Here is a 27,068-nt window from a genome sequence, read left to right as displayed (position 1 = left end):
TCTTGAAAATATAAAAATAGGTTGGCTACATTAAACAACGCTGTGAAATTCATTCTAAGACCACATGAACTGTTTGATGAACAGTTTTCTTTCATGTGCTGACATGTTTCCAAATGAAACAGGAAATTGGGTAGGAACATATCGACCGGCTCATCCCTCTTAAAAATGGGCAATAGTATTTTTTAGAACAAAAATTGGGATACGCCCATGAGTGCAAGATGTCAGATATTTTTGTTCCATTTTATTCCATTTTACCAAGAAGAGAAAGACTGTATATTTTACATGTGTATATCTGCTTAACTAGCCTATAGATGACCTCATAGCTAACAGGCGTTTTAATTTCGAAGCGCTTTAATTGAGTTAATTGATTTCTTTCATTTATAAAGAAAGCATCTCTCTGTTCTTGCAATATAAGAGATATCCGCAATGCTCTTGCGTTTTGAGGTCCATTCGAGACACTTACCAGGTCCGTTTTGGGCAGCTCCTGATATTCTGAAGAGTAGTACGAGGGTGTTTTCCCAAAGCTGTTACTGTCATTGGCAGGTTTGTTTGGCTGTGCATGCTGCCGGTAAGTGGCACTTTTCGGAGTCCAGCAGAAAAGGTTGATGGATTCGCGGACACAGCGTTCAATGTCAATCTCTAAATGCAAAAGAAGAACGAGAAAGAGAGAAAATGTTCAAACCTGGCTGAATTTTGTTGGGCAAAAGTTTGAAGAATAAAAACCAAAATAAAAATATTCAATTAACATTATAATATATTTTAAAAAGGGATTACACTTGGTTTTTCCTTCAGTTGGTGTCACAATCCTGTCTAGGCGGTGACAACTAAAAACAGTGCAAACCAAGTTGGCATAAGAAGCATGTCTAAGGGTGTACTCGCATATAGAGCTCGCATAGTTGATCAATTGCTGTGCTAATCATAGCATAGTTACTAAACTACACTCTGTAGTGCTTCCAACCAGCATGTATTTAGCATGCTTACATTCACTTTCCCTAGTTAGTACATAAAGAAATAAGAGATTTATTTGAGTTACATTGACACGTCTAATTTTGTTGGGTTTACTCAATTCAACAAGATCCATTCTACACAAATAGTTTGAGTTGAGATTACATAGCAATTTTAAGTAAAGAAAACTCATTTTAAACATGTCGAACCACTGTCCACGATTGAATCAAGCTCACCCAAAGAGTTATTTTTCTTTTTTAGTTCATCGTGAGAGTATCGAATTGTGAATTCAGCACAGTGTATCGAACCAAATCGCATTTGCTTAGGTAGCTACTGAACTGAAATTCAGACACTTAAAAGCATTAAGAACAGCAGCTTTATGTCCGTTTCCCAAAGTCACTGTCTAACGTCCTTAATTAACCTCGGATGACCTTGGAAACCCTCCCCTGAGAGTTTCGCTCCAACCGCACCAAAGACTCCGACTCCCTGCCAATGTCTCATTCAGTCACAAACATCAACACTTTATTCACTCTCTCACAGTAAAAGACGAAGAAAAGATGGGAAATTCAGCTGCTCGCTTCAAATGCAAAGCAAACTCTCTTGAGCCGTGCGTCTTAAACCAGAGATTAAACCGAAAGGGATTCACACGGTTATAAACAACATGGGAATCCTCTTCCACTCAGATTTGTCTTCTATTTATCCGTCTATCCTGTTAGTGAAAAAACACATACCTAATGAAGTACTTTAGCATCCCTGGCCTACTATTCAAATCAAGCCAAGTATGACAGTCTCATTTTATTTAAGAGGAAATGATCTGAATACTGGATTAAACACACTGGACTTACACTGAAGGTCTGTGATTACAGTCCTCGAAAAGAATGAAGGTGAGAGACAGTGTGTGAGACAGAATGTGATAGCGCTGATTCTTGAGACTTCAGACAAAACAGATTACAGGAATGAAAAAGTAGAGGTTTGTGTTACGCTTTCATTTTAATATCATACTTTGGTCTTTATTAAAATAAAATAAAACACTAATCATGCAGTAACACACTAACATAATGATTGATGCATGCAGTCAGAATTAATTCAGAGTCGCTGTTCTCGAAATCCGAACACAGTTGGTCAAAAGAGACGCACATTGCAGGTGTTAATGGTGATGATGCCTCTAAATGCACATCTTAATACTCTCAATGACAAACCTTAACTGGGCATTCCCATAAGTCTCTGCGTGACCTATCACATTTGATTACAGTTTATTTAAATATTTAAATATGAATATTAAATATGTTTCTTATTATTTTTATATCATACCAGTAATGTACATTAGGGTGTTTTATGCTACATTGTATGTTATTAAGGTAATGTTTATTGTGGTACAGTACATTTAAAAGTGCAAAGTAGATGTTATATTTCCAGTAGGTTGGTACTGTATATTAATATACAATAGTGAACTGTAAAATGGCACCAAAATGACATCCCACAATGCCTGAAGAATGGTCACTGTATTTTTATGGTTAATTTCTGGGAAGCACAGCTGGCGTATTTTTTGACGTACGTTTTTTTTTACAAACCAACACCCCCTGATCCCTTCTACTGCCAGCCTAAATCCAGGGCAGAAGTGAGGCGCAACCTTCAAGGTAGTCTTGCCTGCAGTGTGTGGATCATAATAATGGTGCCCCATCACCACTGTAATTATTCTAGCATAATGCCTCTCCTTCAATGAGAATGGTCTTCCCTGGTGCATGCACCAGGTGCCCTTGTACATCCTTCACTACTCCCAGCATCACAAAGACACCACATACACAGTTCTACAATACAGATTTCCCCAAGGACACTTATTCCCTTCTTTATTTGCATTCTTATTTATATGCCTCTTCAATGTGCCAATACTTTGTCTGTTTTCACTCCACGTCACAGAGACACCAAGGGACATGGAGGTGAGAAGAGTGAAGACAACAATCAATTCACAAAAGGCATGAATGTTGCATGAAACAACACCTTCCATCAGCTCGCCATTCCCAATGTGGTCGAGACAAATACCATCCAATCAAAAGACGAATCTGGCTATGCATTCAACTAAAAACATAGCTTTTGTCACAGAATTAGCTGCAGATGTTTTTCGGATATTGATATCCACAATAACATCCATGGGGCCGCAAGGAAACAGGCATAAAGGAACCATCTGGATTTAGTGGTTAAGCGGGATAAGAACTGAGTGACGGACTACTCAATTCTCTCAAAGCCATCAGCCACGGCAAGAGCTTACGAAAACAGCCCTCTAAAGCATGTGGAATAGAATGACTGGACAGATAACGCAACCTAAATGTAACATTAGCCTATGTCTTTAGTCAAGGATTAGAGCCATTTTAACATAGATAAACATTAAAGATACATTTAAGAATAGAGTCCGAGACTCCTCCTAGTACTTGTAAAAATGTTCTAATACCAAAAACCAATACCGTCTGACGTACGAATGTCATTGCGTAAATATTCAGTGCATGAATGAAAATTACGATATGTCCTAGTGTGATTATTAAACCAGAAGGCTGTGATTTAATAAAATAAATACATCGTCTGCATGTGCTGTGTGCTTCAAGGTGAATGTGTGCTCATACACCGAAACACCTCATCGTGAGCATCACGCACACTCTTGTGTAGTAGATGAAAGAGAGCTGAGCACTCATTAACTTTGTAGCGTACAGCACATACAGACTACATATTTAATATAGAATATATAGAAAATCGCAGCCTTTTGCGGTTTAATAATCACACTAGGTTATGTAGTGACCTGCTATTCCGGAGGTGTGATGCAGTTATTGAAAACATGCAAACTTAAAAGGGCTTCACTCAGTTTTCCAGCAAAATAAAAGCTCCATTTAAATGGGAATACATTTACAGAAATATATCACTACTGTATATTTAGGTAACATTCACTGTCATATTCATACTAATAATACATTTATAATATAGTTGTATTATAATTGTATTATATTAAAGCAAAATGTCATATCTGTGATGCTCTGTTGTGCAGCATTTTATTTGACGATATATCGGTGGCAGATGGGCTGGTTTGAGTATTTCTGTAACAGCTGATCTCATGGGATTTTCATGCTCAACAGTATTTTGAATTTATTCAGAATGGTGCCAAAAATAAGCAAAAAACAGTGAGCAGCAGTTCTGTGGATGGAAATGCCTTGTTGATGAGAGAGTTCCACAGAGAATGACCAGACTGGTTTGAACTGACAAAGTCTACGGTAGCTCAGATAACCACTCTGTACAATTGAAGTGAGAAGAATATCATCTCAGAATGCTATACTGGCGCTGTTTTGGCAGCACGAGGGGGACCTTCACAGTATTAGGCAGGTGGTTTTAATGTTGTGGCTGATCTGTGTGTGTGTGTGTGTGTGTGTGTGTGTGTGTGTGTGTGTGTGTGTGTGTGTGTGTGTGTGTGTGTGTGTGTGTGTGTGTGTGAGCGTGTATTTATCACTTTGTGGGGACCAAATGTCCCCATAAGGATAGTAAAACTCTAAATTTTTGACCTTGTGGGGACATTTTGTCGGTCCCCATGAGGAAAACAGCTTATAAATCATACTAAATTATGTTTTTTGAAAAGGTAAAAATGCAGAAAGTTTTCTGTGAGGGTTAGGTTTAGGGGTAGGGTTAGGTTTAGGGGATAGAATATAAAGTTTGTACAGTATAAAAACCATTATGTCTATGGAAAGTCCCCATAAAACATGGAAACACAACATGCGCGCGTGTGTGTGTGTGTGTGTGTGTGTGTGTGTGTGTGTGTGTGTGTGTGTGTGTGTGTGTGTGTGTGTGTGTGTGTGTGTGTGTGTGTGTGTGTGTGTGTGTGTGTGTGTGTGTGTGTGTGTGTGTGTGTGTGTGTGTGTGTGTGTGTGTGTGTGTGTCTGTCTCAGGTGGTAGAGCGGGTCGGCCGCTAATCGCAGGGTTAGCGGTTCGATTCCTGGCCCACACGACTCCACATGCCAAAGTGTCCTTGGGTAAGACCATGAACCCCAAGTTACTCCCAATGGCAGGCTAGCACCTTGCATGGCAGCTCTGCCACCATTGGTGTATGAGTGTGAGCTTTAGTAACCTCTAAGTTACCAAAAGTAACTTACTAAGGTGCTATATATGTGCAGACCATAGACCATTATAATATCTGTCGAGCATTACCCATTACTGAACAGTAGTCAGGGCAGTACTTCTCTTGGCAGTAGGGATTAATGTTAGTGTGTCCATTCAGAGTCCACAAAATAATAACAAAGTGAAAAGAGTGAGCATGGGCCATTTAAAAGCCACTGGCTTGTGACTACATTTCATCAATGTCATCATTTTCCACACAAAAAGTGCACGAAAAGGCAAAGAAAAGTTGGCCTTGATACAGGTGATGGCTTTTAGCTAACACCTCTTTATGAGGAGAATAAAACCGCCTGAGGTTTGAGCAAATTCAGCAACAAGGATTTTCTCAAACTAAAAAATAACATAGCTTGCTTCTGTGCATTTTGCGACCAAATATGTTATCATGAATTAAAACCCAACCTATGAGGATTTTATTTGTGAGAAAATAAAAAGCTTACTAATGGGTTATTGACAAGATATGGCATTTGGTGGTGGCGTAGTGGCTAAAGCACAGGGCTGTTAATCAGAAGGTCACAGGTTCTAACCCCATGGCCACCACCATTGTGTCCTTGAGCAAGACACTTAACTCCAGGTTGTTCCGGGGGGATTGTCCCTGTAATAATTGTACTGTAAGTCGCTTTGGATAAAAGCGTCTGCCAAATGCATAAATGTAAATGTAAATTTGCGCACAGGAGGCAAGATTTACAAGGCACTGTTCCACCTACTCTATATTTAGAGCTAACAGCATGTACGCAACAAGTGGGTCAAACAAAGCATTGGTACAGAGGAATGTGATGACAATGCTTACAATCTCAAAAGAAAAACGTCTTATTACATATTATGCAAACGTAAGACGCACGGACGTGATTTTTACATTTTCTGGTGTTGCTCGTTTAGGAAAACTCACCAATGCAGTTGCTAGGGTTTTCTGGGTGGATTTTAGCATGATGCTATGCAGCTGCTAGGGTGTTCTGAGTTGTTTTTAGCATGATGCTATGCAGGTGCTAGGGTGTTCCGAGCTGTTTTTAGCATGATGCTATGCAGTTGCTAGGGTGTTCTGAGCTGTTTTTAGCATGATGCTATGCAGTTGCTAGGGTGTTCTGAGCTGTTTTTAAAATGATGCTATGCAGTTGCTAGGGTGTTCCGAGCTGTTTTTAGCATGATGCTATGCAGTTGCTAGGGTGTTCCGAGCTGTTTTTAACATGATGCTATGCAGTTGCTAGGGTGTTCCGAGCTGTTTTTAGCATGATGCTATGCAGGTGCTAGGGTGTTCCGAGCTGTTTTTAACATGATGCTATGCAGTTGCTAGGGTGTTCCGAGCTGTTTTTAGCATGATGCTATGCAGTTGCTAGGGTGTTCCGAGCTGTTTTTAGCATGATGCTATGCAGGTGCTAGGGTGTTCCGAGCTGTTTTTAACATGATGCTATGCAGGTGCTAGGGTGTTCCGAGCTGTTTTTAACATGATGCTATGCAGTTGCTAGGGTGTTCCGAGCTGTTTTTAGCATGATGCTATGCAGTTGCTAGGGTGTTCCGAGCTGTTTTTAGCATGATGCTATGCAGTTGCTAGGGTGTTCCGAGCTGTTTTTAGCATGATGCTATGCAGTTGCTAGGGTGTTCCGAGCTGTTTTTAGCATGATGCTATGCAGTTGCTAGGGTGTTCCGAGCTGTTTTTAACATGATGCTATGCAGTTGCTAGGGTGTTCCGAGCTGTTTTTAGCATGATGCTATGCAGTTGCTAGGGTGTTCCGAGCTGTTTTTAGCATGATGCTATGCAGTTGCTAGGGTGTTCCGAGCTGTTTTTAAAATGATGCAATGCAGTTGCTAGGGTGTTCCGAGCTGTTTTTAGCATGATGCTATGCAGTTGCTAGGGTGTTCCGAGCTGTTTTTAACATGATGCTATGCAGTTGCTAGGGTGTTCCGAGCTGTTTTTAGCATGATGCTATGCAGTTGCTAGGGTGTTCCGAGCTGTTTTTAGCATGATGCTATGCAGGTGCTAGGGTGTTCCGAGGTGTTTTTAGCATGATGCTATGCTGTTGCTAGGGTGTTCCGAGCTGTTTTTAGCATGATGCTATGCAGTTGCTAGGGTGTTCCGAGCTGTTTTTAGCATGTTGCTATGTGGTTGCTATCATGTTCTGGGTGGTTATTAGCATGCTGCTAATTGATCCTGCTTTTTCTTCATTTGGAACCATTTAAATTATTAGAGCAAAAAGAAATATATATAAAATAACTGCCTAAATTGTGTCTAACATTTAAGTTACTCAATATCTAACTCACAGTTGAGCGGTTATGCTCAATATCAGCACAACTTAAATATATTTATTAAAAAGTTAGAACTAAACTTCAACTCCCTGGGTGCTTCAATCCAGTAAATCATTTAGCTGACTGGGGTTGAGCTAACAGCTAATGTAGTCAATCCCTGATCTAAATGTGCAGTCAGTGATTCTTATCACCACAAGAATTAAACAGCCCAATTGGAGGAACAATGCATAGAACTGCTCCAAATAACTGTGTGTGTGTGTGTGTGTGTGTGTGTGTGTGTGTGTGTGTGTGTGTTTTGACAGTGAGATACAGTGAGAAGGCATAGGTAACCACTGAGCAAAAATATTTTAACTATAAAAGGAGTTCTCACTCAAAGCTCCTCACAGATGTTCATGCAGCTTGCCAGTAAAAAGAACAGAAATATGAAATCCCTGGATCTCAACAATATCGACCCACACAGCACCCCGTCAAGATACAAAATTCTTCTTCTTCTTGCAATGGCTTTTAAATGTTTAATGCCACTCGCTCCACAGTGATGGGGAAATAGCCATTTGAAACAAGCGATTTGGAGACAAACGGACCAAAACAATCTCAAGATGCCAGATAACGGGCACACACTATGGATGCCAGCCAAATATCCAGTTACTGCTGAAACAATCACAGTGCATTATCATTAATGCTTAAACTAAATGAAAACATTTCATAATGATAACCAGACAAGTTTAATGTGTTAATATTCAAATAATATCTGTTAATGCAAACATTGGCAACCCCCCCATCAGTTAATGTGTTGCCTTCGCCAGTCCTAATATATGAAAACAAAACAAACAAACAAAAGCACAGAAAAAACACACAAATCAAAACAAAATCCAACAAGGTAAAAATAAACTATAAATGGAAAATAAACAGAAATAACAAGTAATTTAAACATTAAAAACTAGAATAACCCTGAAATGAGGCAAATAAAGGAATTTGAGGCATGCATTAGTGGCAAAAGCAGAACTCAACATCATGCCGTAAAATAAACGACAGCCGTGACCTTGCAAGTGTCTGCATCGTCTGCAACATTCTCCTCTAATGACTCCTCACACCGTGTTAATTACACCACTGTCACAGCCACAGAAAGAAAAGAGATGTCAATCGTCGAGACCCCAGTCAACCTGCGGAGAGAGCTCCACGCTCGGCTTCAAAGCAAAACTTTCCAGGACGTTTAATTCTGTGAGAGGCTGTGTGGTTTATGCAGAGTGATTGAGGATTTCCACAGCATAATATTACTTAGTCAATAAGCTGACAAAAAGCTTTGCTTTGAACATTGTTTGCTGTTTTTCTGATACAGAGATGGTACTTACATCTAAAAAATTCCAAGCAACAATTAAAGACTTCACATAAGTAATAATACGGTGTTTGAGAATGTAAATCCCTCAAATTGTTTCTGTGAATAACCAAAAATCCAACCAAAACAAACTGGCTGAACTTTTAGGTCATGTGGGTTTGGAACGACATAAGGGAGAGTAAAATGAGACACAATTTTCATTTTTGGATGAACTGTCCCTTTTCACCCTCCTATGGTATTTGTTCATTTTTTTTTAAATGTATTTTCTTTTTTTAAAGCAACAACTTTGGTATTCACAGTCAAAATGGACCATTGAAAATTAATGGGAAAGACCAAAACAAACAGCAATTTTTTTTAATCTGTCAAATACAATCAATAAATCAGCCACAATACGCAAAAAAAAGACAGAAATTACAGGGTGAGACTCTTAAAACATCCTCAGTGCAAAACATACACACACACCCACTCACACACAAACACATGCGCACACTTACACACACACAAATGAACTGGTGAGACTATAACACAGACTTTATTTTTTTACATTTGTCAAAAAACACAATAAATCAGTCACAATGTTATATAAACACACACAAAGATAAAGATCCCCCATTTAGCCTTAACAGACTGTAGGGGCAAGTGCTGTTAGCGAGCACCTATGAAGGCCGGAACGGTACACGAGGGGGTGGGTGACCAGCACCACGCCCGAACGCCTTTGTCTCCCCAGTGGCAATGTTTTACACACCGCACCAGGTACTCATTTTAGACTGAGTCGACCTAGGGGAGGCCCGGGACCGGTTCAGATAATTGTCACTGGTGTTGGCCATGAGCGGGAATTTAACTCGGGTCGCCAGATTCGTAGCGCGCTGCACTAACCCCTACACTACACACTCACACACACATACACACACACACACACACACACACACACACACACACACACACACACACACACACACACACACACACACACACCATCAATAAGTGACGCTCTAGAGCCATCTTTAGAAGTCATCTGTTGTTTTCCAGCTGATGGCAGCAATCTGACACACACACACACACGTTTGCAAAATACATTTTTACTATAGAAAGTCTGAAATTGCTAAATGTTTACTCTGATTATTCTGTTTTATTCTCTAATTGAATTTTCAGAATTTAGCAGTTCATTTCTGTTTCTTGATGTTAATTTTCTTGACATTATTATGTATTTACTTTGAGTTATAACATTTTTATGTTTGAAATAAATGATTGGTACAAAAATAATTATTCTATGTGTTCTCTTTGTAACACCATGGTCAGGTTTGACGACAAGCATAATGACATAAACTGTAAAATTACACTTCAAATTGATTTTAAAACGCTAAACTTAATTTGATAATGTCTAAATATATATCCAAATGCACATATTGTGATAAAATATAAAATTAGGTAGGTGGCTAGAGTCATCTACTGGCTGTTACTGGTATGACAGTTTAATTCATGTTATTTACATGTTGTTCACCAGATGGCTACAATCTGCCTCCAATTTATGTCACATATTTCAACTTATAGTAGTGTAGGTTCTGATTTTTATTTATTTATTTTCAAAAATGTGCTAATTTGTCTATGCAAATTAATGGTAACATTTAGAAATGTACATGTAAATAAGATAAAAATAGCATAAAATCCCCAAATAAATGAATATTTTATTGTTCTTCAGGGAAGAAGAAATTATATCACAGTCATCATAAAAAGGGGTTAAACATCTGACCCTTCCGGTCAAAAATGACACGAATACCAAAGAGAGGTGCCATTTTTCAATACCATAGGAGGGTTAAAATGAAATGACACATGTTCTGATACAGCTGACAGCAGAAGTTAATTTGTCTTTGGGAGACAGCTGATAAAGTTTCGGCTAGAGGTGCATCTCTGTTGATGTCAGGTGCGTGGTAATTTTTGATGGAGAACTGTCCTGTTAAATCTCTGCAGCTCTTTCCTGCCTTGTCAGTGACAGATGCTTATTAGCCACTTGCAGTCAGATTCTCTTTTGTCAAAATGTGATTGTTTCGCCCCTAGCTGCGTATTTGTCTTCTGACAGCATGGAGTAATGGCATGTCTCTTGCACTGCTGTTGAACATCACTGCCACAGATTTCTCTGTGATTGTTGCTATCGCCATTTAGCTAGGTTTGTAACAACATGAGGGTGTGGACTATTCATTTAAAAGCCGCCTTTTGTACTTTTTTTGACTCCAAATTCACACCAACACCAAAAAACGCTATTTGTTTACAGTTACGCCTGTGTGTTTTTGGCCTGAGAGACACACTGACAAGTTTCAGACAATTTCCCACTTTCATCCGCCATGGTAAAGGGTATTATTCACATTATTTTGGGAAGTAATCCCTCCATTGTGACTGAGTGTACACACCATCCCAGTTTCCCTGCAGCTCTGAATGCTCGCAGCTAATTCCCTCACATTAGGCTCAATCATCGTCCATCACTCCAGCCACGCTGAACTACTCCGTGTTGACAGCAACTGTGGGGAATAATGGCCAGCAGATGCCAGTGGAAGCTGAACCCGAGCTGCCCCGACCGGAATGCCACTCATCAGGCCACGGCGGTGCCAGATGCATCTCCCAGCATGCCATGCAGAAAGAACGGCACAAGCCGCAATACTTATCCAGAGCTCATTGCAACCAAGTCTCCACTAAGCACCAGTGGAGAGCATCATATGGGGAATAAAACACATTGCTCGACAGAGCGGAGGCAAAAGTGCGCTTAACCCGACAAGTGTACATCTCTTTGCTATTTTGAAAGCGTGGCTGCTGGTATTTCTAAGTTTGGATACACAGTGACTGAAAGCAGCAAAAATCTCACACATCTAACATTTGCAAGAGCCTTACTGCACTACATACAAAGAGTGTCTGTATAGTATATTAGTGGAATTACGTACCTGGCATAAACTCATTCATTTAAAGGGAACATGTCATTTTATTTCTTGACCTTTTAAATAAAAGTTTGATGCACTAATATGTAGTAGGGTTGGGAACAGAGAACCGGCTCTTATTGAGAACTGGTTAACTTAAAAAAAAGAAATAACAGAATCGAATGATTTTCATGACACAAACGTGCAGTCTTCTGCTGATGCGTGACCAGTGTTCGATTCCCGAACATATTACTCTTATGAGCTGGATCTTTTGAATCTACAGTGCAAAACATACACCATGACCAGTGTAGTCCGATTCCCAAACAAATGACTCTTATGAGCTGGATCTTTTGAATCTACTGTGCGAAACATACACCATGACCAGTGTAGTCCAATTCCCAAACAAATGACTCTTATGAGCTGGATCTTTTGAATCTACAGTGTGAAACATACACCATGACCAGTGTAGTCCGATTTCGAACAAACGACAACTACTCTTATGAGCCGATTCTTTTTTTCTTCTTCTTCTCTCCTTTTCTCCCCAATTTGGAATGCCCAATTCCCAATGCGCTTTAAGTCCTTGAAGTGGCTTAGTGACTCGCCTCAATCGGGGTGGCGGAGGACGAATCTCATTTGCCTCCATGTCTGACAGTGTCAATCCGCGCATCTTATCACGTGGCTTTTTGAGCGCTTTACCACGGAGACATAGCACATGTGAAGGCCCACGCTATTCTCCATGGCATAAGTGTAGTCTGATTACAGAATGAATGACTCTTATGAGTTGATTCTTTTGCATCTTCAGTGCGAAACATAAAACATGACTGGCATAGTCCGATTCCCAAACAAATGACTCTTATGAGCCGGTTCTTTAGTATCTACAGTGCGAAACATACACAATGACCAGTGTAGTCCCATTAATGAACGACTCTTAAGAGCGGTTCTTTTGAATCTACTGCGCGAAACATACACTATGGCTGCGGTCCAATTCCCGAACGAATGACTCTTATGAACTGGATCTTTTGAATCTACAGTGCGAAACATACACAATGACCAGTGTATTCCGATTCCCAAACGAATGACTCTTTTGAGCCGGTTCTTTTGAATCTACTGCACGAAACATACACCATGGCCAGTGTAGTCTGATTACCGAATTCATTACTCTAATGAGCCGGTTCTTTTGAATCTACAGTGTGAAACACACAATGACCAGTGTAGTCCAATTAATGAACAAACGACTCTTATGAGCCGGTTCTTTTGAATCTACTGCATGAAACATACATCGTGCCCAGAGTAAACCGATTACCGAATGAACGAGTCTTATGAGCCGGTTCTTTTGAATCTACAGCGTGAAAAACTTTTACAAAAAGAAACATATTACCGCACATATTTACACATCAACTCTTATTGATTATTCAGCAACTTGGCCAGCCCTGACGAATGACAATGTGAACTACACCAGTAAGCAAAGGACAAACAATTACAACAAAGGTCATTTACATATACGGTAGAAGTCTTAAAGGGACAGTTAAAACAAGTCAGTTTAGTCAGAGGGTAGGAAGTGGTCATGCAAAGCTGTTTTTGATTCAGGAAATCTTGTTAAACATTTTTAAATGGACTTCAGGGAAAAAATAATAAGCTACAAAAGCATACAATTTGGGCCCTTAATAGAAGCATACGGTGTATACAATTACATGTAAACTCTTCTACTGTTAAATAATTGAATGAGAAAATTGGCAAGAGCTTTCCCATGAACTATTATTCTTGAGCATTGATATTTGGCTCTTACCAGGCAGATCAGAGAAGAGCAGGATGCACTCGTTGAAGCCATTGGCCAGCAGACGGTCTCTCAGCTGCTGTAGAATAGCCACACCGATGCAGAAAGGGAAGGAAGAGTTTCCTAATAACAGAGTGTCCCACAGGTGAAAGATCTTGTGCAGGGGAAACACGTCTGGGATAGAAATGGGAAAACAAATGAGCTATTGCAAATTAAGTTTGTAGTTTTCACACTGTAATAGTTACAAGAGTGTATATACAGCAGAATCAAATCCGCAACAGAAATGGTGGTCATAAAAATCAGGACATTCTCTGTTGAGGTTCGACTATCAAACACAATTGAGTTTTTACAGCGATAGTACATTTTTACATTTTGGAAATGTACTATCTGAAGAAAACAAGTTCACCGTATGTTTTCTACAATTAAATGTCAGGAATTGAGTTTAAATAGAATTGGCTAAGGTGTATGCAATCTTCTGACTTGTACTGTATGTATATAGTAATTATTTAAATAATTATTTCATCATTATATATTGAATTATTGTTATTTAAGGGGCTTTCTCAGCATCTATTTATATAAGCGATTAATTCAATTTATTAATATGCACACCATGTAATTCATTTGATTAAAAAATATGAAAAGCCCTACAAAATTCCTGTACTTTTATTCCTTTTGATTTTGGGGTGAAATATGACCATGACATGTTTTGGCGAGATCATTCACCCATATCGCCATAACACTGTGCTACTTTCATTGTAAATGAACATAAAACAGATAAAGGTTACCCTCAGCTTTAGATCAGCATTTATTCACCGATACTTACGGGTAAACATTGTAAGAAACCATGGGATTGCGTACAGCTGAAAGGAACAGAGAAACAAAGAACATTCAGTCTAGCACAAAAGCTATGATTAATATGAATAAATAGCACAGGTCCTTTTGTATATTCTCAATAACACATACCACAGTGATTGTGAAATTCAGCAGAGGAAACCTGTGTTTGTAATTCAAGCCATTGCTTGACACCCCTGTGTGAAATGTGAAATGTGAGGATGTGTGTGTGGGTGTGTAATGAACAGCCGACATCCTCTCGTCTCTTTCTCTCTCTGTCTCCCACAAACACCTGTTCCAACACACTGCTTCTTTTCCCATGCTTGTGCTTGGTTGCGGTTGGGTAGGATGTGTAATCCATTTCGCCAGTTGATTGGTAGCTCGGCCTCAGGGGAGCTAAAGGAAAATGATGGGCGGGTTTCAGTCTAGCCAGCTCCAGATCCCTGCTGGGAAGAGCTCCATCTCTGTGTGATAGACTGACCGCTGCTAAACATGACAGCAGCCGCAATGGAGGAGTTTGTTCCTCTCAAGTTAAAGGGATAGTTCACCCGAAAATAAAAAAATTATGTAATTGTTACTTTCATGTTGTTCCAAATCCGCGTGACCTTCTTTCTTCTGTGGAATATAAAAGGTGAATTTTGTATGAATATCATGGCTGCTCTTTTACATATAATCTAAATAAATGATGACTGGGACTAAAAAGCACAATAAAAGTATCCTAAAAGGTGTCTGTACGACTTATGGAGCCATACGATACAAAGCCATGCCTTAGCTATTCTTGGCACATTCATGAGAGTTTACGAAAAAAGCAACAATATTAGAGTCATAGACGAATCATTGTTTTGAGTTGGATGAATCAGACTGATCCAGTTCTCTTGTTTAACTCACTGATTCGGTTGCAGTGATTAACAGTTCACTGTGAAAAGGAACGATTATCAGTGAATAACGACTTAAATTTAATAGCGCATAAGTTGCACAAAACAAAATTGCGCATAAGTCATATGGACCACTTTTATGTTGTTTTGTGTCATTTTTTAAGCTTGACAGCCCCAGTCCACATTCACTTTCATTATATGGAAAAGAGTGGCAAGGATATTCATAAAAATATTGCCCTTTGTCTTTCACAAAAGAAACAAAGTCATACTGTATGGTTTGAAATGACATGAGGGTGAGTAAATGATTACAGAATTTTCATTTTCAGGTTGACTATTTCTATAAGAGGCATGCATGAAGGGAAAAGGTCCAAAATGACATCTTGACACCAATTATACAGTCTTAAAGGAATAGTGCACCTAAAAATGAAAATTCTCTCATCATTTACTCACCCTCATGCAAACCCAGATGTCTATGACTTTCAACTGCTGAACACAAATTAAGATTTTTAGAAGAATATCTCAGCTCTGTATGTCCACACAATGCAAGTAAATGGTGGCCAGAACTTTGAAGCAACAGAAAGCACATAAAAGCAGGATAAAAGTAATCCATATGACTCCAATGGTTTAATCCATGTCTTCTGAAGTGATCCTTTTGGTTTTAGGTGAGAACAGTCACTTTGCATTGCCATTGCAGTCTCTACGAACAATCACGATTTCAAGCTCTATTACACTTCTAGAGTTTCACGCATGCGCAGAGCGTTAGATGTGCCATAGGAAGTGTAATTGAGCTTGAAATCATGATCGCCAAGGAGACTGCTGTCAAGATGGACCAAGTGTGCCGCACAAGCCCTCAAAAGTGAAGCCAAAATGTCTTGATCGCCCCCCGGTGACTGGTCCTAGTATAGGTCATAAACCCCGCCTCCCCATGTTATTCAACGGGACGATGAATAACCAACTAAACAATTAAATTACACTTCACATATCTTTTTTCCAAGTTTCTGTCATGTACTGTAGTTTCTATCACGTTGATGTAATTTCAAGTGTTTGTTTTCAAAATAAGTTTGTTTTTAGTTATTTGATGCTATAAAAACAGTGCTGTGACATCATGATTGACAGCTCTGATTGACAGGTTCTCTGAGCGAAGTAGTCACTGAAGCACCAACTGACTTTTTTTCGGGATCTTCGGAGGACTGAGGAGATTGGAGCTTTAAATTGAATATCTAAATTTCTATAATTAATTATTTCACACCGTCAAAATGGGTTGTTCAGCGAGAGTGAGGGCGGGGCCTTGATTTCACGGCTTTACTTCCTGCTCACTACTGCGCAGGTCTGGTCCCGAAATCGCAACTGTGCAGACTCAAGTCCCAAGATGTCAGCGCCATATCGGGACACTGGCGGCTTCAGTTCTCACCAATGGAAAAGAGCGAAGGGGCGTCGTCCATCTTTTTTTTTACAGTCTATGAGATGGACAGTGAAAAAGGAGTTACATTTTGGTCTGCTACCACCCAAATGAACTGGATCACTTCAGAAGGCATTGTATGGCGTTGTTAATCTAAAAGTCTTCGTTTACATTCTGCAGAATAAAGAAAGTCATACACATCTTGGATGGTGAGTAAATAATTAGAGAATTTTCATTTTTGGGTGAATTATCCCTTTAAAGACAATGTCAGCAACAATATAAATCGTACAAATTAACACAAGAGAATAAACCCCACCCTTGAGTACATCAACAACAATTTCATCATGAACAAATATTGAAAAGAAATGGTGTGTGCCATTTTGCCTGAGCAACTCTGTGGATGTTTCGAGAGGAAAGCAAAATAAAATTGGTTAGTTTTGGCCAAATAATGCAGGGCTATATAACATTATCAGAATGCCAACATGAAACAGGACAGGAAACTAGGTCACTTTTGCTGTGAAATTTAGGCCTTCCGAAGCCAAATATAATAACACTCATTGAGACATTATTAAACTGAGACAAATCCCCCTATTAACTTCAGCAAAGATTAATTCTTGCCTCATAGACAGTTTTATAACAACAAGAAAAGTCAAGTTAAGATCAAATATTATCCCGGCTATAATGAAAATTAAAACGACAACTGTGAGAAGAAACAGCAATCGCTCGAAACGTACAAATGACATTTTGGTATTGTGACAACCCTAACTTGCCCTGATTAACGGTACGTGGAGTATAGCCAGTTATAACAGTGGTAATTAAAATGTAGAAATCTTAAAGGTACAGTAGCAGAAATTGTGTTCAATTCTAAGGGTCAGAGCGAGGTTGGATGATGGTCTTTTAAAACTAAATTATGGCTGTTGTGGTACAAGAAACCTTGACTAAAATTATAAGTAGACATCGAGAAACGAATACAAAAAAAATCTACAGTTTAGACATCTGATTCTCACGAAACCGGTTAAGAAATAATCCTGCTCCAATATTACTCCAAAATCCAAAAACAAATTAGAAATTATATTTTTCATGTAGAAAATGAAGCCTACTTCTATGATTTAAAAAAATATATATATTTTCATGTCAGTCACGCACATTTTATCCCCCAAAACTCATTACCATAATGCAACCAAGATGGTAATCCTAACTACTGTGAAAAAAAATGAAAAAATTCTAGTACTCCCATTATCCTACCTGTCATTTACACTCCTTTTAATTTAAACACTTTACATTGGGGGGCCTGGGTATCTCAGCGAGTAAAGACACTGACTACCACACCTGGAGTCGCGAGTTCGAATCCAGGGTGTGCTGAGTGACTCCAGTCGGGTCTCCTAGGCAACCAAATTGGCCCGGTTACTAGGGAGGGTAGAGTCACATGGGGTAACCTCCTCGTGGACCCTATAATGTGGTTCGCTCTCGGTGGGGCACGTGGCGAGTTGTTCGTGGACGCCGCGGAGAATAGCGTGAAGCCTCCACACGCGCTAAGTCTCCGTGGTAACACGCTCAACAAGCCACGTGATAAGATGCGAGGATTGGCGTTCTCAGATGCAGAGGCAACTGAGATTCCTCCTCCGCCACCTGGATTGAGGCGAGTCACTACGCCACCACGAGGACTTAAAGTGGAGTGGTGGAGGTGTAGTGGCCTAAACCACGTAACTGGTAATCAGAAGGTCACTGGTTCGATCCCCACAGCCACCACCATTGTGTCCTTGAGTAAGGCACTTAACTCCAGGTTGCTCCGGGGGGATTGTCCCTGTAATAAGTGCACTGTAAGTCGCTTTGTACATATGTACATTTACATTTACTTTTAAATGTAAATGTAAATGTTAAAGAGTGCATTAGGAATTGGGCATTCCAAATTGGGGAGAAAAAAACACACACACATTATATAAGGGTAAGCTGTGCTTAAGTGGCTTGAAAACTATATCACGATTAATACAAATAAATCTCAATGGTCCCAAACGTAAGCTTATTTTTCTTTATCCTAAATATATTTTAATGGTTTTTCCATTTATTTTGTGGTTAAACTTGACCAGGACATTTTTGGCAGGTTTAGGAAGAATTACGCAGAAGATGGTCCCTTTAAAAAAGGTGGCATTGGATTGTACATACAAGAAGTCAATAAGACTCCATGGGAGAATCATGGCAATGTTAAGTGTATACTGTACAATAGTCTGTATATAACAGTCTCCAGTTCAGCAATAGCAATATCCTCTCATAATCTGTGTATTCTTGTAACTATAACAAAAGAGACTGAACAGCACATCAGCTCACTACAATGCATCAGAGACAGATTCAATATTTATTCCATAAAAATCCCCCCACATTCCCTTAAAATTATTCCCACATCTTTTAATTAGATGAACAAATTTAGAGGTTTGTTCTCTGGATTTGTCTGTGGGGGTCAGCTTTCCATCAGTGTATTGAGACACCATCCAAGCGTTTGAAAAAGAAGGATCCAGTGTGTGTGTGTGTGTGTGTGTGTGTGTGTAGAAAGCTTGGCAAGCGCTCAAATCTCAGGGTTATCTGCGTGTGAGCATCCCATCAATGACATGCGTTACAGCCGATCTGATGTCTGACAAGGATGCGAACGTACAGATATACTGCTGTACTGCACATGTGATCAAATGCATTATAGCTCCGTTAGGACTCAGACTATTAATAATTCAAATGGAAGACTTCAAAGTTGATTGAAACACATATTACTAATTACAGTACCTTTGATGATTAAGGATTGATTCATTTGATGACCACTTGAAAGAGCTTCCCTCATTAGTGGTGCTTACAAAGTTAAAGGATCACTATTATTATTGCTCATACTTGATTTTAGGGATTTGAATAAACCTATACCCTTAATTATTAAACTTTAGCACGTAACTTGTCCCATGTGGCAAGGTGTGCTGTTACGTTTCTGAGAGCTCACACTTAATAAATAACATTGTCTTATAATCTTCCTGAGAGATGCGGTAAAGGGGAATGACTTTCAGTGAACTGCAACTATTCCTCACATAATGCCATCGTATGGATTCAGAAGACTTGGAAAAAAGCACATGAGTCATATAGACCACTTTTATAACTTTAACCTTTAAACTCCGGTGCATTTTTAGACTGCTGTCTACAATTTTTCACACTCAAATGTAAAAGTTCACTGGCTGGCAGCAAGCACTAGAAAAAATATTTTGTTCTCTATCACATTTCTTCACAAAATGCTGATCTGAAATATAGGTGGCGCTGGCGCTCTAATGCATTTTAGCCCTCAAAGATGTGCTCGTCCATAGACATTCAGTCTAATTTTCAGTTCATGCACCACCCTTGTTATTTCATCAAATCTCGGCCTCTGAGTGGACTAGAAGTTCAATCTAGGTGTCATTAGACAGCTGAGATCCTCGCCTTTGTGGTGTGTGTGTGTGTATATATATATATATATATATATATATATATATATATATATATATTTTATCATCAGTAGTCGAAAACATGATTTGTTTAGCATGCTCATACCCTCTGGATGACATATTTTGTTCTGGACATCTAAGATATAACATTGGATTATTCAACCAAGCAAGCTCAATTAAAAAATGGAAAATTTTTTGGAAAACTGCCTAAGCTAAGAGCAGATATGTAAGGGCGGTGTAGTTCTAGTGGGAAGACTAGCAGCTGTACATCATCGCACCATTAGCTAGGTAACTGCTAGACTATCACATGTAAGCCATTGCTTTATAAGTCTGCTCACAATCCATCACATTGCTGTTTTCAGTGTGCTAAAACGGCAAACTCCACCACCCCACCACCACCAGTTGAGTCCTGTCCTGCATGGGGTAGGCTCCTCTCCCCTGACTCCTATCTCCGGCAGGATCTGATGGTTCAGAGTGCAACATTTTCGGACCACCAGACGAGGCTTACGCCAAAGAGAGACACTACATATCTGTTTTATCATCAAATAAATGTAATCTAATACTTCACTCAAATCTGCGAGTCTTCCTGATAGAAATAATGTTTCTGGGTACTTGGGGCTTACGGCAGCAATGTTCGGCACATAAAAAAGTAGTATGTATTTGATGTCTTCCTGAAATAATATTTCACTTATTGATTATTTTGAAAATCGTTCAGTGTTATTAGGGCAACAAAACGACCTGAATAGTCACAGTCCTGAGAATGAGAGTTTTCATTTGATATATGAATTGTCCATTAAGGTGCTATGTCAAAGACTTTTATAGTCATATTCAGATTTATACCCCATTACCTCTAGGGGGTGCAAATATGCAATGTGAATTATTTTAGGCCTATTTTTGTTATTTTATGTAACGTATATGGAAAAGTGTATTTTCTGAAAAGTTCAGATTCTAAGCTTGGAAATGATATCTCATATGCATGACTTATGTATATGGGGACTTTAACATTTTTGCGATATAAAGCACCCATTTGGACCCGCCCGGCAGGTCCATAGAGTTTAAGGGGTAATCATGTTTTTTGGATCTTGGAACTGTTCTTGAATGGAAAAAAAACTGCATGAAGATTCCTAAAAAGTTATCCTTTTTGTGTTCAAACGGAAACATAACAGGACTGGAAAGACATGAGGGTGAATACATGATTATGAATGTATTTTCGGTGGCCAATCCCATTAAAACATTCACCTCAGGATGAAACTTACATCTGGTATGAATCCAATCTCATTGAGGTGATTGCTAAGCTCGGGATCATGGAATGCAATCATCTGTGAGAAGACAGTCAGATATTCTAAAAATAAAAGAGAATATGAGCATTCAGTCATTTCCACTCAGGCCTGAAACACTTTTCCACCATTATACCTGCGACAGGACAAACACTCAGCTCAAAGCTCACTCAGTGAACAAAACAGAGCAATTCTGGCCCTGAAGTGCTGACAGCTGAGTTAGCAAACTCAAACAACAAACATGCCCAAATGTCAGGCTGCAGAAATCCTTTTAGTGTGTACGGCTGTAATCACTGTAGTGGAACAGCTGCAAAACTGCCTGCACGTGCAAACTGCCGCACGCGACTCCTGGATGTTGTAAATTGGAGTGGTGGTGGCGTAGTGGCTAAAACACAGGGCTGTTAATCAGAAGGTCACTGGTTCGAACCCCACGGCCACCACCATTGTGTCCTTGAGCAAGGCACTTAACTGCAGGTTGCTCCGGGGGGGATTGTCCCTGTAATAATTGCACTGTAAGTCGCTTTGGATAAAAGCGTCTGCCAAATGCATAAATGTAAATGTAAATTGTTGAAATGTGGGGACTTTTTTTTAGCTTATAATGCAAATCAAACCCCAATTCAGTACTGTGGTTGTACACTTTTTAAAAGGTCTGAGAGAAAGGCTATCTTACCTTGTATTACATGAGAGTTGTCCTTCAGGAAAAAGTTGTATAGATATTTGGGGATGAAGGCCGACATGCATGCATATGCAAGAGCTATAGGAGGAAAAATAGAAATAAGACTTTACTAGAACAACGTACAGTAACACTTAACACACTTAATATCAGAAAGAACACTTAAAATGGTCATTTTTCAAGCCTTCAGAAACCATACCTTCATTGTTGAAATTGAGATACAGGAAAGGTGCACAAAGTGAATCCAATCCTAAAGCAAAAACATCCAATGAGAGGCATCAACATGTACGAATCTCGCAGAAATGGTCGAAAAAACTAAATCAAAAGAAAAACAGTAGAAATGATGTTTGCACTTTATAATAAGGGTACATTTGTTAACATTAGGAAATGCATTATGTATCATTAACTAACAATGAACAATATATTATAACAAAATTAAAGGAATATTCCGGGTTCAGTACAAATTTAGCTCAATCGACAGCATTTGTGGCATAATGTTGATTGCCATGAACATTATTTTTGTCTTGCTCAACCTTTCTTTTTAAAAAAAAGCTACAATTTGGGTTACAGTGAGGTGCTTACAATGGAAGTGAATGGGGGTCAATTTTTAAACGTTAAAATACTCACTGTTTCTAAAGTATAGACAAAAGATGTAAACAATATGCATATTAACATGATTTTAGTGTGATCAAATCGCTTACTAATCTTTTCTGTTTAAAGTTATAAAGCCAATTTTACAACTCCGTTGCTATGACGATGTAACGTCAACAAACCCTAAAAGGACTGTAAAAATTACGATTTAAACAACTTTTCAGCTCAAATAATACACACGTTTTAACAGAAGAATGAATATTTGTGCTTTTAAAAAACGATAAGCTTCAGATTTCTGCCTTTAAACCCGCCAAAATTTGGCCCCATTGACTTCCATTGTAAGTGCCTCATTGTAACTCAGATTTGTGCTTTTTCCAAAGAAAAGGAGGGATGAGCCTAAATGATTTTTTTTTTTGGTAATCAACATTGTGCCACAAATGCTGTCGATTGAGCTTAACTTGTGTCGAACCGGGAATATTTCTTTAATGTTAATTAAAAAATATATATAATAGTTCATTGTTATATTACACCACTTATTAACCAAGATTAATAAGTGGTGTAATATTAATGTTTATGTTAGTTTATGTTAACTAATGTCATTAACTAATGTTAACCAATGTAACCTTATTTTTAAGCCTTACCCAAATTATATATGGCTTAAAGAAAACTAAGCCTATTTATTAAGGGAATATTGCATTACAAATAGGCTTCTTTTTTTTTTTTTTACAATTTAAATTGTAAAGCCTATTATTTCTAATTTATGCTTATTTTAATTAACACATATATTAGTGAAGTATTTTTACTTTGATTATATTACAGTTTGCATTTGGCTGACATTTTAATCCAGAGCAGAGACAATAAGAGCAATAAAACGGCAAGAATTGCCCCCTTGATTTCATTCTCAGGGGTATTTTACGTTCACAAGGTCTATTTTTCTTCTTAACATATATAACATATAATGTATCCTTTCATTAAAATACTTTAATGTAATTTATTCATTTACAAAAATACTCAATCTGAATAATTCGCTTGAGAATGTATATTACCTCCTACCCATAAAATTCCATCAACAACAAATAACATGTTATGTGGCGATGTCTATAACTAGGCTTAGAATAGAATATTAAGAACCATTTCAGATGTTTTAAATAAAACTCACATTTTTGGGCATTTCAGGGGAAATTTGTCACTTTTGCGGGTATTTTTGCCACAAGCCCCCCTTCATTTCTGACCCTGATCCAAAGTGGCTTACAGTGTACTCATCATACTCAAACCCATGACCTCAAAGGTAAAATGACAGGACACATTACAATAATAAGAATATGATTCACTTGCATGAATGTCACAATCCAAAACATCTACATATCCTCAAGAGAAATGCAATTTCTCATTACTTTCATTTGATTTTTTTTTGGTTGAAATATGACCTGGACATGTTCATGACAGGTTTTCTGCGATTCACTCACACAGACATTTAAAAATCACATCAGAGTAAAAGTACGATATGTATAAAGCAGCAAGATCCTCTGCTCCACATGTGTCTTTGGTGACATCAAGTGGCAGGATAGAAAAACTGTGCTTAAGGCACCACCCAACTGTTCCTCGGTCACCTTGCCAGTAGACCAGGTCAGGATGAGACACCACCCAGGCCTTCAAGACCCGTCTGAACTTGATGTGACCCTGAGGTGAAGACAGCAGCTCATCGTACTGATGACAGCGAGGGATATCCACTTCGATCTGTGCGACAAACCACAACAAAATAAAGGCTAAACGACATTCTAAAAGAAACTACCAAGTATGCACCCTTAAATAAACTCCGATGAGTAGCTGGATGGGCCATCAATGGTTTTGACCACCAAATCTTTCGAAATATTCAGCAGTGGATAGTCAAATCTTAACAGGGCTTCAAGGTGAAGAGAGGCACTCAGCAAACAAAGTTAATTATTCAACAGACTGATCAATTATTCAGTACTTCAATAACTTTAATCAGTACCAAGACTATTAAAGACATGGAAAGGATTTTCACCTGTCTGTCAGTGGGGATGGACGTGTCCTTATCGATGCTGTCGTATTTTGATTGGATATCTCCCTATGGAAGTATATAAACTGATTTCAATACTAAAGCAGTGAAAATTATTAACGTAGTCAGCACTTAAATTTTGCTGTGTCATTTTTGCACTAACATACCGTGATTAATATTTCAATGCATAATGTTACTGCTTAAGAGTGAAATTGTGCATTGGATTTATGTCAACATTTGATTCCTTGTGCACATTCTGCAAATAAAATAAAAACACTCAAGCATCAATAGTCCATTAATGATAAAGAAATGCCGGCCTTGCTTTTTATTTGCCAAATGTATTGACAAGGCGCAGAAGAAAATCAAGTTAATCAGTCCAGAGTAAAATGAGCCATAAGACATTTAATGCAGAGAGCTTTCAATCTATATCTTGGCGATCGGGGTGTATAAATAAATAGCATTGTTTACCTCAACTCCCAGTAAAGCAGCCCAAGCCAGACCTCTGAGAAGTGGAGGGACATCCACTCTCGCCTCCTTCCAAATCTGAATCTTCTTGTATGGGTACGCCTAAGAAGTACGCAAACGTCCACGTCGTATTAGTACACATTATGAGATAATAGGAGTCACGCCATTAAACCACATTTTAACTATACTGAGCTGAATCTCTTAGTTAAAGAGTTGCGAGTTTAGCTCAACCGACAGCATTTGTGGCATAATGTTGATTACCTATAATCGACTCGTCCCTCTTTATTTAAGAAAACAAAAATTGCAGTTAAACTAAGGAACTTATAATGGAAGTGAATGAGGACAGTGCATAAACATTGCACACTGTTTCAAAAGAATAGCCAAAGGATGTTGCCTTCTGCCCCATCTGTCGGCAGGTCATCCCCATCTACTTGGATGAGGGAGGGGACAAGGAGAGGGGAAACAAAAAACAAAAATGTGGCACCTACACGCCGTAACGGCAATCGAGAGAGAGAGAGAGAGAGAAAAACACTTACTCGCTGGTTCTCCGATACACCGTAGCTTGGTTCTCGGCCAATCCTCCACCCTCTAATGGACGACAGCTGCGCCTCCGCGGGCGGATCGGAGGCAGACCTCCGGCCCCTGGCAAACGGATTGCCATGCCGTGTTTTTGGTGGACGGTAGTGGTCTCCCCCACCCCTGGCAGTGGTAACTGCTCCAGGCGTTTGGTTGGGAGCCCCTCCTCCCCGTCGATGCCAGCGTCGGGTGGCCGTCTCCCTACGCGCTTCCAGGTGGCCGGGCTGGCGTCCGCTCAGCGCTGACCGCTGAACGGACTGCCATGCCGTATTTATGGTGGACATAGGGGTCTCCCCCACCCCTGGCAGCGATAACCGCTTCAGGCGTTTGGTTGGGAGCCCCTCCTCCCCTCGCGGTCGGTGGCCGTCCCTACGCTTCAAGGCGGCCGGGCTGCTCCATCCCCCGGTGAATGGCCGTGGCTGCTCCATTGGGGTGGATGGTAGTTGCGAGGACTCTACTATGGCGCATCCATCCTCCTTCCTGGATTTCAGCACCAGAGGGATTAATCGGTAGGAGGAGGCGAGAACCGGCTTGAGAATATAAATAATATTTTAATAAGAAACTTAAACAAAAAGACAAACACACAAAGGTGTCGGACAGCTGTCCGTAAATCTCTCTCTCTCTGTCGAACTGCAGTTTCCAGTCAGCCTTTATCCCTCTCTGAGGCTTGATTAGCCTGATTAGGGGCCGGGTGTGTGGAATCACGACCCGGCCCCGCCATGCCACACTAACCTATCTGTGGAAAGTTCTAAGCAATATTACAACCTTGTTGGTAAACCCAGTAATCTGGTAAAAAACAGCGTATGCTGTAACGCCAGTAAAGCTCTCATGTTATTACACTAAAATCATGTTAACATGTATGTTAACATCCCGTGGCTAAACAGTTCTTCTGACACAATGTGTATTTCAATGTTTATGGACAGGCCCCATTCACTTCCACTGTAAGTGTACAACTTGATTTCATCAGCTTTTGCTGTTTGAGTCATTTTCATAAATGTGTGAGAGTGTGTCTGGGTGTGAAAATCACCTTGAGCAGTCTGTCGAAGAGAACAATGCGTGTGAGCTGGTACTCGGTGTCTCTCTCTCGGATAATGAGCGGCAGTGTGACAGTGGATGACAGTTCATTACTGCTGTTCGACTGTGGCAGACCGGATTGGCTGCGGGACACACAGAACAGTTCTGGACCATCACACAGGCACAACACAAAACTTACAGACCCCACTACTTTTTTTTTTAGGTATTTTTTTTTTTTAAAGAAATGATAACATGTCTTCTTCCCTGAAGGAAAAACGACTACAATTATGCACTTCTTTTGGGATTTTGTGTTTTAGATCTTATTTACATATACATTTCTCGAGTTCACTCATTATTTGCATATGCAAATATGCAAATGTGTTTAACTTATAAACAGTAAAAACTTTTACTTCTATAAGTTGAAACATGAAGAAAACATGAGAATGTGACATTTATTGGGGGAAGATTGCTGACATCTGGTGAAAAACTTAAAATAATATGACTTGAAAATCATGTTCTGACAATAATAGCCAATAGATGGCAGCAGTGTTCAATGCAGCCA

General features: G+C 39.3%; 1 protein-coding gene across 2 annotated transcripts in view; it reads right to left on the bottom strand.

The window, feature by feature from the left end:
- tbck (TBC1 domain containing kinase) overlaps positions 1–27,068 on the bottom strand; it is a 66,572-nt gene that overhangs the window by 19,743 nt on the left and 19,761 nt on the right. For both annotated transcript variants that reach the window (XM_052126634.1, XM_052126633.1), the window contains exons 14-23: positions 26,520–26,649; positions 24,920–25,018; positions 24,458–24,520; positions 24,042–24,168; positions 22,040–22,090; positions 21,838–21,921; positions 21,147–21,232; positions 14,163–14,199; positions 13,352–13,513; positions 464–639 (exon numbers count right to left, since the gene is read on the bottom strand). In XM_052126634.1, the coding sequence (XP_051982594.1) occupies positions 464–639; positions 13,352–13,513; positions 14,163–14,199; positions 21,147–21,232; positions 21,838–21,921; positions 22,040–22,090; positions 24,042–24,168; positions 24,458–24,520; positions 24,920–25,018; positions 26,520–26,649 (1,015 nt within the window). The remainder of the gene's footprint in view (positions 1–463; positions 640–13,351; positions 13,514–14,162; positions 14,200–21,146; positions 21,233–21,837; positions 21,922–22,039; positions 22,091–24,041; positions 24,169–24,457; positions 24,521–24,919; positions 25,019–26,519; positions 26,650–27,068) is intronic.

Source organism: Xyrauchen texanus, chromosome 5, assembly GCF_025860055.1.
Source record: "Xyrauchen texanus isolate HMW12.3.18 chromosome 5, RBS_HiC_50CHRs, whole genome shotgun sequence".
NCBI classification, from domain to species: Eukaryota; Metazoa; Chordata; class Actinopteri; order Cypriniformes; family Catostomidae; genus Xyrauchen; species Xyrauchen texanus.
The sequence above is the reverse complement of the archived record's forward strand: the minus strand, read 5'-3'. Positions and strand labels throughout refer to the sequence as shown.